Below are 13,429 nucleotides of genomic sequence, written 5' to 3' on the forward strand. Positions count from 1 at the left end.
GGAGTACAGTTACATGATTTGAATTTATATTTTATTATATTTGTATAGCGCTTTACACCAAAAGCACTGAAAAAACTAGGAGCAGTACAAGAAGCAGATAAATGAATACAAAAATACAGCTCATTCAAGTCCAAAGAAGATGTTGGTTTAGGTGGATTTTGAAAAGAGGGACAACAGAGAAAGAGTGAGGAGATAGAGAGCGAGCTTTCCAGAGGTTTGGGGTTAGTCGAGAAAAATAGCGAAAGCGAGAGGACGCACAGGGAGGACGAGGAACAGTCAAAATAAATTGGGACTGGCACCTGAGAGAGGGAGAGGGAACGTAGAAGGAAGCAAGATAAGAAAGATGGGGCGAGACCATAAAGACATTTAAAGACGAAACAGAGAAATTTTAACTGTAAATAAGAGTTCAACAAGCGCCAACGAAGAGAGAGTAAAGCAGGGGAAATAGATCTGCGTGGAGAAAGATGAAGAAGCAGGTGAATAGAAGAATTATAAATTGAGCAGGAAGGGGCAAGGCTCTATGTAGGGAGTACAAGAGGAATGGAAGAGCAATAGAGGAGTCAGGAAAAAACATGAGAAGAAAGCAAATACCTAGTAGATTGAATAGTTAAAAATGGACATGGCCTCTGAACACTATAGACCTGGAAGGGACAGGACTAAGAAATAGCAGAATGTGTGCAAAGAAAGAAAAGGAAGAATCAAAAGTAATACCCAAATTATGAGCAGTGTAAGAGGGTACAACAAATGAAGAAGGAAAGGAAATAGAGGCGGGATAAAGCGGGGGAGTAATAGTTGAGGCAGGAAAAAAGATAATCTCAGTTTTAAAGGGATTCAAATGTAGATAATGAGTTGTCATCCATGATTGGATAGCAAGAAGACAGGAAGAAAGAGTAGACTGCAGATTAGGAGTGAAAGAAGAAAAGGATAGAAAGATCTGTCAGTCACCCACATAAAGATGGTGGGCAACTCCAAAAGTAATAGATGCGAGTGGGATAGCGTAGAGAGCAATGAGTAAAGGAACTAAAACAGAGCCTTGGGGAACACTGTGGGTAAGAGGGAAGGTAGAAGATGATTGGCTAACCCAGGAGACAGAGAAAATGCGAGCAGATAGATAAGAGCAGAACCATTCTAAAACAGAACCCTGATATCCCATATGATGAAGAGAAAAAAGGAGAATGATGTGATCAACAGTGTCAAATGCAGCAGAAAGATCCAAGAGTATGAGAAGAGAGGAAAGTATAGATTAGTGGGCGGTGAGGAGAGAGTTAGAAACAGCAAGGTGGGAAGTCTCAGTGGAGTGGCATGGGTGAACCTGGATTGGTGAATAGAGAGACCATTAGCATTGACATGAGGGGAAACCTGCCTGTAGGTTATGCGCTCCAAGAGCTTACAGAGGAAAGTTAGGAGTGAAATAAAGCAAACATTTGCTAGAGAGGAAGGTTCCAAGGATGGTTTCTTCACAATAGGTAGAATAGAAGCATGCTTGAAAGTTGTAGGTAAAACAGCATTAGAGGGAGAAGAGTTAAAAGTGTGGTAAGAAAAGAAAAGCAGAATTAATCAGAGAAGAAGGGAGAGGATTAGAGCGAGTCATAGTAGGATTAGCATTAGTACAAGAAGAAATAGAAGAACGATGTTCATTACCCATAAGGGCCTCTGATAAAAGGCTCAATTTTGGAATATCATCGGTGGCCGAGGTCTTCCAGCACACCGTCAGAAGTATGTCGGCAGGCCTTTCTGGTTTTCTAAACATAAGTGATGATATATTGGTTTATGCCTCTTGTGGTACGTCAGATAAAGTGGTGGACACAAAGGTGGCATTTTGATTGATTGATTGGACAGGTTATTTATAATGCACCTATACACAAGTGTTTCAAGGCGCAACCAGGCAGACAGGGGAAAACATGGGAGAACAAGACAAACAATCTTACTTGGCCTAGTATCATTCAGATTGTGCAAGTGCGCAGACAAGAAGTGCAGGGGAGAGGAAGCGGGAGAAGTGCACCCAGTGGAACAGTGCCCTTGGTTAAGTGCAAGGAAGGAATGGCCTCCAAAGGGATAAAGCCGCAGAAGTGCAAGGAAGGCCAGATGGCAATGCAGGAAGTCCTGAAGGCAAGTGTTAGGGACTAGGCATGGGCATGGGCAAGACAGGTGTCCTATATGACGCAGAGTAGCACCAGGCAGCCAGTCACATATCTGAGCAGGAGGAAGGGAAGGATAGCAGAGGGAAGGCAGAGAGAAAGGGAGGAGGGGAAAGGTTAGCAGGGGCGAGGCCAAGAGAAGGAAGAAGAGAGACGGAAGGTCTTGTGGAGCTTCCGGAACTTAAGGATGTCTGTCTCAAGGCAGAGAGTGGCAGGGAGGCCATTCCAGAGGGTGGCGCCTGCAGAGGAAAGATGTCTACCACCCAGTCTCTGCTTGATGAAGCGACTCATCCGCAAATAATAGGTAGCAGACAAGCAGAGGGCACTTAGGAAGAGAGTGTTGGAGATAGTATAAACCCCGGCCCCAGATGGCCTTGTGGACGATGCAGAAGGTCTTTAACTTAATCCTTGGAGCCACTGGGAGTCAGTGAACTACATGAATTTAACACCATAGACACTGACCAACACTATGCTGCTGTACTCGATCAATGGCCACGATATCCAGAACATGGCTTTTTCTGGCTCAACAGCACCAAAGGAAGTCATTCCAGCATTAGAGAAAGTTTTGGCTAACAATAACCTGCCCCAAGAGATCAAGACTGACATTTGACCCCCTTTTTAAGGGAGGGGGTTTTGGACATTTTTTGCTAGGTTGGACATTGAACATAGGTTCATCACACCCGTGTGGCTTTGGGTCAATGGGGAAGCCCAACACTTCATAGGGACCCAAAATATCTGTGCCACATTACCAAAGGACAGGCAGGTTAATTGCGTCCGATGACCTTTTAATCATCTGGGAATATGGTACCATCCCATACATAGTCTCGTTCATGTTGACTGCTCTTTTGGAGGCGGCCTAGGAATCCTGGAGGCGGCGTAGGAATGATGTATAAATCCTCCTCAAAGTCTCACACTTAGTACCAGCGCACTCGTTGAAGATGGAGTGTCTTCTTGCCACTATATCCATATATGCAGTGACTACACCAACTGTTTTGCAGGTTTATCGCCCCCTGGGGCTGATGCTACCTTTTATGCCGATTTTCCCCGACCTTGTATCTGCTCTTCAAGTCATTCATCCAAACCTTTGGGTGGTAGGCGATTTTAATCTTCCTGCTAACTCTACCTCTGTTAGTCAGGTCGAACATTTTCTCTCTTTAATAATGGACCTTAATCTCCCACAACTAATCCTTGAACCCACTCAACAGCTGGGGACCACACTGGATTTTATTTGTGCTCCTAAGTCACTTATTGCTATTATCTCCTCTTCCCCTGTTCTTTGGTCTGATCATTTCCTGGTTTCGTTCACTATTTCTCTTCCTGGCCCTGCTAGATGACCTCCCAAGTTGGCCACTCTGAAGAGGAATTGGCGCAAGGCAGAACCTTCCGCACTGTCCGTTTCTCTTCATTCTCACTGTGCTCTTCATAATCCTTGTACCCTGGAAACACTGGGTACATCCTTTTTAGCCATGGCTGATTAGCTAGCGCCGGCCAGGCTCTGTAAGGAAAGAGCCCATGCATCTGAACCCTGGTTCTCGGATGAGCTTAGAACTTTAAAGCTAGGCTGTCGTCAGGCTGAAAGAAAGTGGCGGGCCAGCTACACGACTGCTAACAGAGCCACTTTTCGTCTGGCTCTGACAAGTTATGAAAGGGCAATTCTAGCAGCAAAAAAAAACCTTCTTTGGTGGAAAGTTTGAGGATGCTGTTAATAAGCCTAAAGCACTCTTCGAGTTAGTGCAGTCTCTCTCCACCCCGACTAAGACAGGCTCCTCCATTGAGTCCTCACAAGCTCTGTGTGAATCTCTCTCCTCCTTTTTTCCTTCGAAAATTGTAGCTATATGCGAGGATATTAAAGTCAATTCTGCTGGGATTGCAATTAAGCAGCCCTCCCCTGACCTGCCCATTCCTAATATGTCATGGCTTTCTTTTCCTGTTTTCTCTGAGCAGGATACTTTGAAAGCTATTCATGGCCTTAAATCAGCCTCGCCTGCGGATGCCATCCCGATATGCTTAAAGTTGTCTCGACAGACTTGATTGCTGATATTACAACGGCAGTTAACTTGGTTTTTCAAGAAGGGCTGATTCCAAGGTCCTTGAAGCATGCTCATGTGCTCCCCCTATTGAAGAAGCCCTCGTTGGATCCAGCTGTCCTGGCCAATTTTCAAACCATCTCCCTTCTTCCGTCCCTGATGAAAGTTCTTGAGGCGCTGGTCTCACCCCTCCCGTCATCTTTTATGGAATCCTCTGTTTTTTTTTACATATTTCTGTCCGGCTTCCACCCTGGGACAGACACCGAATCAGTTCTCAACTCCGTATTTGACGATCTAACCCGCCTAGTCGATCAGGGCGGTGTGGGAGCTTTGCTCTTGCTCAACCTGTCGGCAGCGTTCGGCACAGTGGATCATTCTACTCTTATCTCCCTGTTGTTGAATGTGGGCCTGGGAGGCTAGGTATTGAACTGGTTCGCTGACTTTCTGACTGAACGGTCCCAGCCTGTCTTCTTAGCCCCCTTTCTGTTCTGAGTCTATCGCATTGTTCTGTGGAGTCCTGCAAGGATCTGCGCTATCACCTATACTCTTTAACATCTACATCCGTCCTCTACTCCTTCTTATTATGTCACATGGCTTCCGCTTCTATCACTATGCTGATGATGCGCAGATCCTGGTATGTCTGGATCTCTCTCGTCCTGAAATGGCGGACCGGCTCAGGAGCTGTCTTGAGGACTTGGGTGCCTGGATGGCAAACAACTCCCTTAAACTTAATGGCAGTAAAACAGAGGTCCTCGTGGTCGGGACAACTAGTCCTCTCAATTACTGGACCCCGGACTTCTGGCCTGCTACTCTCTGCCCGTTTCCTTCTCCTTCCCTTAGAGCGAGAAATCTGGGGGTAAAGTTTTCATCTTCTTTGACTATGACTGAGCAGGTTGGTGCAGTCTGCAAAGTCGGTCATTTTAAATTGCGAACTCTGCTGAAGGTTCTCCCTTTCATTCCTGGTCATCTTCATATTCCCGTGGTAGGAGCAATGGTTCTTAGTATGGCTGATTATTGTAACTCGCTATACTATGGCCAACCAGGCTATTTGCTAAATCGCATTCAAATGCTCCAGAATGCAGCAGCTCAAGCAGTACTAGGCCCTCCGGCCCGCACTCCATATCACCACTCCTGAAACAACTGCACTGGCTTCCAATAGAACAACAGATTTTGTTTAAATCTATGCGCCTGGTGCATTGAGCCTCTTATAAGGTGGGAGCGGAGTATCTTTCAGGAGAAATTTGTTCACTATGTTCCTGCTCACAGGCTGCCTTATTTCTTTCGGTCACCCGTGTTAGACGGACTCGGACTGGCGGTCGTGCTTTTTCTCTGGCAGCCGCAAAAGCATGGAACCAACTGCCATGGTCCCTCCGTGTGACCCCCAATCACTTGGCCTTCCGGCGTGCCTTGAAGACTCTTCTCTTTTAAATTGGGTCTGCCTCACCTGCTCTCTCTAGCACCAAGATGCCTTCGGGCGTATGTGCGCTTTATAAGATCATATAACTTAGCATAACATAACTGTTGGGGTGAGTAGGCCCGCCTCAGTGCTCCAACATCCCTCACTCCAAGGGCATCCCCCTCTGATGCTAGAAGAACCTGGGACAAGCTTTCAATCTCCTCCCTGGTGTAACTGCAGTATATCCAGCTCCCACCTGGCAACCCCTCCCAAAATATCCATATGTTACATTCCAACCCGCCCTTCATTCAGGACCATCCAACCCACCCTTCTCTCCGACTGCCGACATACTGTGCCGGATTCTCTGAGGGCCCATTTAGAGACCTCTGAGGATGTTTCAGGACTCGGCTATAAGCGCTTACAGCACATCAGTAAAGAGGTTCATTAGAAGAGCTTTGCATATAACTCGCTATTGGATAGCAGGACACAGCTGCAAACAAGCTACTGAGGCATTATGGGAGATCTGTAGGTGTCTCAGTACCGGGATGAAACACAGTACGGTGGGTCACAATCGAGACCAATTGTGAGAACTGCATGAATCTTTCTCTCAGCAATGGAGAAGCAGGGCACATCAGAAATCCAGCTAGCAGTCTGTTGGGAGGGCCCTCTGGATGTCTGGGTACTGGAATGAGGCAAGAGGTGCATTGTGGGAGCTCTTTAGCAATGCCAGTACTGAGATGCAAGCAGGCTTAGCATGCCAGTATATTGAGCATCAAGAGGAGTCATGCAAGGCTCAGGGCAGAAGAGCTCTGGCATGTCTATGCACTGGGATAATACTACAGGTCGAAGATCTGTGGACAGTTCAATGCCAAGGCACCAGTGCATGGTGCAGATAAGGACAGAGGTGCATTGGGAGCGCCATGTGAATATCGCCCCACTGAGAGATTACTGAATGCTGTAGGTCCATGTGGAGGTTCATTTCTGAAATGTCTGCCTGTTTATCATCAGTAGGATATTCGTTTCCACTGCATATCAGGATAGTGAAGCATTGTGATGTCTGTGTGCGTGTTTCACTACTGAAATGCCAAGAGGTGAATTGCAAGCCGAGATAGGTGCACAGTAAGAGCTCTCTGTGGACGTTTCAGTGCCCAGATACCAGGGAACATTGTATATCAGGAATAATGTGAATTGCAAGAGCCCTACTGGTGTGCGAGGATATGATGTGAGTCTGCAATGAGGTGCATTGTGAGGGCGGTCCAGTTATATTTAGCTCATGGGGGTCCAGTGAATTGCCAGAGGTCTGTTGATGTTTTGATTGTGAGATGGCTGTGGGTGGAGCAGGTTGGGATGGGCACGCATCTCCTCTGTGGATGTCTGTGCACTGGAAGAGTGGGATGAACGCGCCGCATGCGTGAATTGTGATTGCTAACCGCAGACATATTGTTATTATTATGTAAATTGTAAACTTTTAGAATGCTATGACCCTGTGTACTACCAGAGACAATTTGTGCTGCAAAAAGTCAAAGGTTTGTTTTGTGCTTCACCAATTGTACATACCACCGTTGCATACCATATCGATTATGATAATTATTTGTTATTTATATATTATTGTATATGTAAAGGGTTGTACATAGAACATATTTACATACAATCATCACCCAACCGAAGTTGGTACTCATTTATCGACCTCAGAAGGATGAAAGACTGAGTTGGCCTTGAGGGGATTCGAACCTGTGACCTGCAGCTCAAACAGAGATTTCAGCTGCAAGTACTTAACCTGCTGAGCTATCTTGCAGAGACCGAGAGCTTCAGGATTTAGAAAAAAGGCCTAGGCCTCTAGCGGCCTCATCAGCTGGGGTTACTGAGAACTATAGGGAGCCCAGCAGCGCCCTGTCTCAAAGACATTTTACGAGAATGCTGGGCTTGGCCCTTACTAGCCCCGGCCCACTTAAAGCCCTGCATACACATCAATGGATTTCTAAACTGCTGGGTTATTGGTATATGTTGAACTCATGAATTATGTGCTAGATCTGCTTTACTATGTCCATATGCAGTACATATCTCACGTCACTAGTTCTGTTCTTGATGACAACATACCTGCGCTCCCACTCTGAACACAGCGTCTATTTGAGCTTTAAGAATATTGCATTTCAAGTGATCAGGGACTGCAGATGGTGAAAGCGGAGAGTGCATACTCGAGGGTGAAAGAGGAGGGTGAAGGCTCAATGGCGAGAGCGGGGGGTGAAGGCTCGACGGCGAGACAGGGGAGTGAAGGCTCTTCTCCGGAACCTTCTTTTCTTCTCCCTGTATGAAAAGAAGAAGGGTGACAGAATTGTTAGGTTAGGTGTTTGCACTGTAAATACGTACATCCGTGTTTTTGACTATGCATGCCAAATTAGTCTTATTAAATGGTCCTATAATCTTACATTATGAACAAAAAAAATGTATCATGGCCGAGGTCTGTATTTAACACACTTTTTTTTTTAAAAGTACCAAAGCTTTTAGAGAGCTATAAAGTTGTTTTAACTTTTAATGGAATTTTTTTGTTGTGTGTTCCGGTTCATAAAGTAAACCTTACACAATTACGTTTTAACATTACCCATATATACACAGTACTGAAAGCAGTAACATATAATATGGTCATTAGAACAGTCAGGAGTAAAGCATTCATAGCTTTCCATCATAGATCATTGGAAGGCAGCAGGAAAGTGCATACACATACAGTGCATGCATAGTTATCAGCACGTTTTCAATCCATTCTGTTCAGCATAACCATTTTTACACAAGCATCTAAAAGATGACATCACAAGTCTCATTCCATTATCCATACAAATATTCATCTATCCGCTTACTGGCCTCGATAACTTCAGGAGTTGTTAGAATATTTAATCTAAGGATAAGAAAGGTATTGTATATCTCCATTTCGGGCTGGCTGGGAATTTCTTTTAACGTTAGTATTCACGACATTGCAACGTCGCTCCTCCCCGTCAAGCTAATAACGATTTATTGATAGAATTGCGTATAGTGCACCAAAGAGTTGTTTACTGGCCGTGCCTCTTCTATCAGAATTTCTTTATTGGAACTGATCATGAACAGTACGTGTTCACACTCATTCAACCACGAATTCAGGTACGTGCATCTTTTCCCTGGCATGTTATGGTTGAAGTCAGCGGAAAGGGAACTACTTAGGGGGATTTAGGATTTTCCTATAGAAGGATAAGGTCCTCCCACTATTATGTTACTGAACCGTTTTGTAAACAAACAGCAACACTTTAACTAATTAACAGGTGTACATGGAAAACCTTTTACTGTAACTCCATCACAGTTATAGATGTGAAACCATATTGGGCCTCATTATGAGGTTGGACCGGCAAGGCTACCCCTCAAACTCACATCCAGCTCCAGCACCCGTGAAAGGGGAATCACCGGGCCATTCTGACCTCGGTGGACCCGGAAATTCACCTTGCGCTGGTGCCTGAGTTGGTACGTCCCCATTCCATTTTGAGCCCCCATTTATAACGGTACTGTTGCTACCATCATGTTCTGCTCGCGGGTGCTGGTAGGGCCACCTGGTCAGACCTGGTGGCTGCAAGGGCACCCGCGAGCAGAAGTCCTAATACGGCAGTACGGTAGCAACAGTGCCGGTAGCGACACCGGCGCCGTTTTTGCCTTACCTCCATACTTCCAATGAGGCCCATTGTATGTAATCGTATTTAAATGGAATGCTATGCATGATATTGAAGAAGGCCACACCAAAGCATGTCTGCCTCAGAAGACATCGCAGACTGCATAGGAAGGAAGCGTTATTCTAACAGAAAGACCTGCTCTCACAAAGAGGAGTCCCATGTCCAGTGTTTACGGTTTCCGAGAAGATCCTCACACCTGTAATAAGTGCAAGCCATTTTGAATCTTTATTATCTCTCTTACAGAAGCCAGTTGCATCTACCACAAGGGTGTCAAACACAATCTCGCAGGGGGTTGGGATCAATTCAAATGTTCTGCTCAATGGCCACACCCTTAGGTCTCTGAGAATTAAAAGCAAAATGATACAGAGTGGTCACTAGTAGATTTTTAAGGCCCGGAAGATAGCTCAGGGGCAACACACACGTCTTGGAAGCAAAGCACAGAAACACAGTATCGAATCCTGGCTCCGCTTAGAAACCTCTTCGGTATGAAACCGTTATAAAAAAAAAACAATTATAATAATTAAACAAAAGTGGTGAGGAGCACGGGTTGCTCGCCCATAATGGCTGACGGCCATCACCCTTGATTTGAATTATTTGTATGGCCACAGAACGAAATTAATCGTATATAGGTGCAGATGTAAACAATATGCAGAGGAAGAAAAAGGGGACAGCACAGTTCAAAGGTATTCTGATCCAGACACTGAAGACTCCTATACATTAATTTACTTAAACATGTACCTTGTTAGGGCTTTGTGAAATTGAAGGAGGACTTTTAGTGGCCGGATCTCCAGAGGAAGGCTACGCCATAATTCGGGCCCATAACCTACAAATCTAAGGTCTCACCTGAAGACACAGGAAGAGGGTGGAACTGTCAATAGCAATTTGTCACCTGACTGAGCGAGCAAGTGGGTTGATATCTGCTGATTTTATCCATCAAATATGATGGGGCAAGATAGCATTTAAATATTAGACAGTAGAACTTCAAGCCAATTTTACCACCCACAGACAGCCAGTGTAAAGAACGGCAGAATTCTGAGATGGTGGAAGACTTCCCCACTCTGAATACCAGTCTGACTGCAGCATTTTCTGCTTTCTGCAGACGGTGATGTTGTTTGAGCAGAATACCTGCAAGAAGGCTGTTGCAATTGTCCAGTTGCCAGTTCACTGAAGCTCCAACTACTACTGCACGATCATCCGAAGCAACTAATGGAAGTGTCTGCCGCAGGAGCCGTAGTGTATAGAAAATAGACTGCACCTTGGCCGTCACCTGAAATTTACTGTTCAAATTCTCCTGCCAAATGCAACCTAAGTATTGAGCCAAAAAAACATGGTGGATGAGGGCATCTCTTGGAGTCAAGGAGATGTTTGGGCCCAAACAATACTACTTCATTTTTGCTTGCATTAAGGTGAAGCCAAGGAGGACAGCTAATTGCCGAATCCATTCAAACACTGTTTGGCTCTAAAGAGCGACTCCTCCACATGGGCTACTTTGATGAACACCTGGGTGTCATCGACACGTTGAATCGAAATTTACCTCATGCTTCCTCAATATGTCCATCAGTGGGCGAATATATAGATTAAATAATAAGTGTGTGCATAGGGTCTCTGTGTCTGGAGGCACGCTGTATGGCTAATTTTCCTGTAACCGCATTTCTTACCTGTGGAATCTGTCTTCAGGATTCATTGCTGGGAGGTGCAAATCCATCAAAAACTGCCACTCTCGCTAAGCGTGCAGTGTCGCTGTGTCTGCGTGGTGCAAAGTTGGGAGTAATCCGAAGACCATACTCACCACGCTTCTTCGACAACTGAGAAAAGCGGTCTTTGAGAGAGCTCCTCACAGTAAGTACAAACTACTGTGAAACTGTTTTTTCAACAATTTCTCTCGTAAGGGGTCTCTATGCAAGAAGAGGGAGGCCACTTACGCTACAGTGTGCCAACACACTAAAACCGTTCAGGAAGTAAAAGTTTGCTAGCAAGCAGGAACCTTATATAGAAAATTCTTCTGGTCAACTTGTATTGCATACAGTCGGTCCAATATTAATTGACTCCACTTTGCCCAATTGATTCCATTACTATAATGATGGGTAAAAAGGGAACCGACAAAGGTCAAGGCCAGAGATACAATCTAAGAAATAAAAAACTGCCTCTAGCTCTAATATAAAAGATTTTTGACTATTATCAGGCATTAAGCATAGAGTCTAATAAGGAAAGGGGCAAGGCAAATGAAGGATCTAAAACCAATGCTCCCTTAGGTGTGGCACCTAAGGGGAGATCACATCCTTTTTTAGATCAGACTATGCCACCCTGCAGGGGACCAGTGAACATACTTGACAGATGGAAACAAATTCTGACAGTGGAATGGTGGAAGTAGTGTTGACTCTATGCAACAATGAGGACCTGGAGTTCTCGAAACATTCAAATATCGACAACAATTCCTGTTAGAAATATGTTATTCCCAAGAGAAAAGTGCTGCAATGGTGACCACGATACGTGACGACAGTGCTTAGCGTGTACCGGTTAACACCGATTGTATGAGACTATCATTGTCCGCTTCTAATCCATCATTTGATAACATGAGATTGTCTGCTTCTCCTAATCTTTTTTTGGAGAGCGAAAGCATAAAGGCGGACAACAGTCAAGTGATTCATCCTGACATTTTAACGTTTTTTTCCACAGTTCAAATGGCACTAGAAATTTAACTAAAGCTATGTGGCAAGACTAGAGAGGAAACATTAGATATGAGACACATTTTCAGCGAAAGAGAAAAGTGAAAAGGACAATCCAAGCACACATCAAGCTACCAAAAGTACTGCTGCTGGAACTCAGACTGGAGTCGACGAGGAGCAGGAAGACTAAATGGATTCCGGAATGTTTGTGACCTGGGACCAATGCCGCAAACTGAACCAGCAAAATAAAACAAAACGAGATACCACTGAATCCCCGATAAATAGGGCAGTAACAACAGATATGAATAACGTTAACATCAATACCTCTAAGAGACAGAAGATGAAAACAACCTGTTGAAAGAAACATCTCCTAAAAAGAGCTGGTATTATTTATCAGCTGGATTCTTAAAGATAATAAACCAGAACAGGTAAATGATAGAAATATAGATACTGCTGGGTCAGAGAATGAACCTCCTAATGTTAGCTTGAATCCTATGGAGGAAATATGCTCCGCACCGTGCTGTCGGCAAAAACAGGGTCCTAAGCAGTCTCTATCAGAACTTGAAGTAATCATTAATGAACAATGGCTATGGAATCCTATGTAACACTGAACACTAAGTCAATCACGATAAGGTCAGGAAAAATTGATAATTCGCTGTAATTTTTTTAAGATTATTCAGAAAATTCCACCACTAAAAGTCTATGTAACAGCTGACTTTGACTTCATTGAACCTTTAGATACTGACATCATGGTGACTTGTACACATTGTTGGGAGGCCGGAACCGTCATGGCTTTGCATTCTCATAATCAAAAATATGAGAAGCTTGCCTATGAAATTGATTTCAGGGCAACTGAGAACAACAATACAGACCAAACAGCTGCAGCTCCGCCTAGAATAGCCAATGAGTGGGTTAAAGGAGGGTCTTCTGCACAAAGAGCACAAAAATGGGCCCTCCATCTGTCTCCACCAATGCTATCCATCTTTTGGGGTCCCTCTTAAGATCACTATCGGAGACCAATTTCCAAAACAAAACATTGGGCCTCATTACGAGTCACCCGGTATGGAAATAATGGTGGCGTTAAACCCGCCGCCACCGTTGTTTCCATACCGGGTGATTCGAGGTCCTGCAGGCGGAGATGGAAACACCGGCACCATCACAAGATGGTGCCGGTGTTTCCATGGCCCCCATTCCCATTGAGTCCTCTAGGAATGGGGATTTACCAAATTCCGCCTCCGGAATTCCTGGTCACCGGGGTTGTAATGCCCCGGTAATTCTGGGAATCACGGAGGCGGAATGGTAATACGAGTCCGGCGGTAACCGAGCCGGAAAAACCGGCAGGTTACCGCCAGACTCGTAATGAGGTCCATTGTTTCCCCGACTGCCATGCATTGTGCAATCCCTCCCATTTCCCCATTTACCTTTTAGATATTTGCTCTTTCTATCATAGAGGAGGATTTTGGGTTCTCAAAGAATGAAGCAGGGGGTCTATCAATGCCAGAGGGATCTCTGAGGC

The 13,429-nt window shown here is 44.9% G+C and overlaps 1 protein-coding gene across 1 annotated transcript in view; it reads right to left on the reverse strand.

Moving 5' to 3' along the window:
* The window catches only part of LOC138497230 (band 4.1-like protein 4B), a 471,210-nt gene that overhangs the window by 282,657 nt on the left and 175,124 nt on the right, over nt 1–13,429 (reverse strand). The window contains exon 3 of the mRNA XM_069620556.1: nt 7,659–7,865. Within this exon, the coding sequence (XP_069476657.1) occupies nt 7,659–7,865 (207 nt within the window). The remainder of the gene's footprint in view (nt 1–7,658; nt 7,866–13,429) is intronic.

The sequence above is a fragment of the Ambystoma mexicanum genome, chromosome 5q (assembly GCF_040938575.1).
Source record: "Ambystoma mexicanum isolate Mex_15411 chromosome 5q, UKY_AmexF1_1, whole genome shotgun sequence".
Lineage (NCBI taxonomy): Eukaryota > Metazoa > Chordata > Amphibia > Caudata > Ambystomatidae > Ambystoma > Ambystoma mexicanum.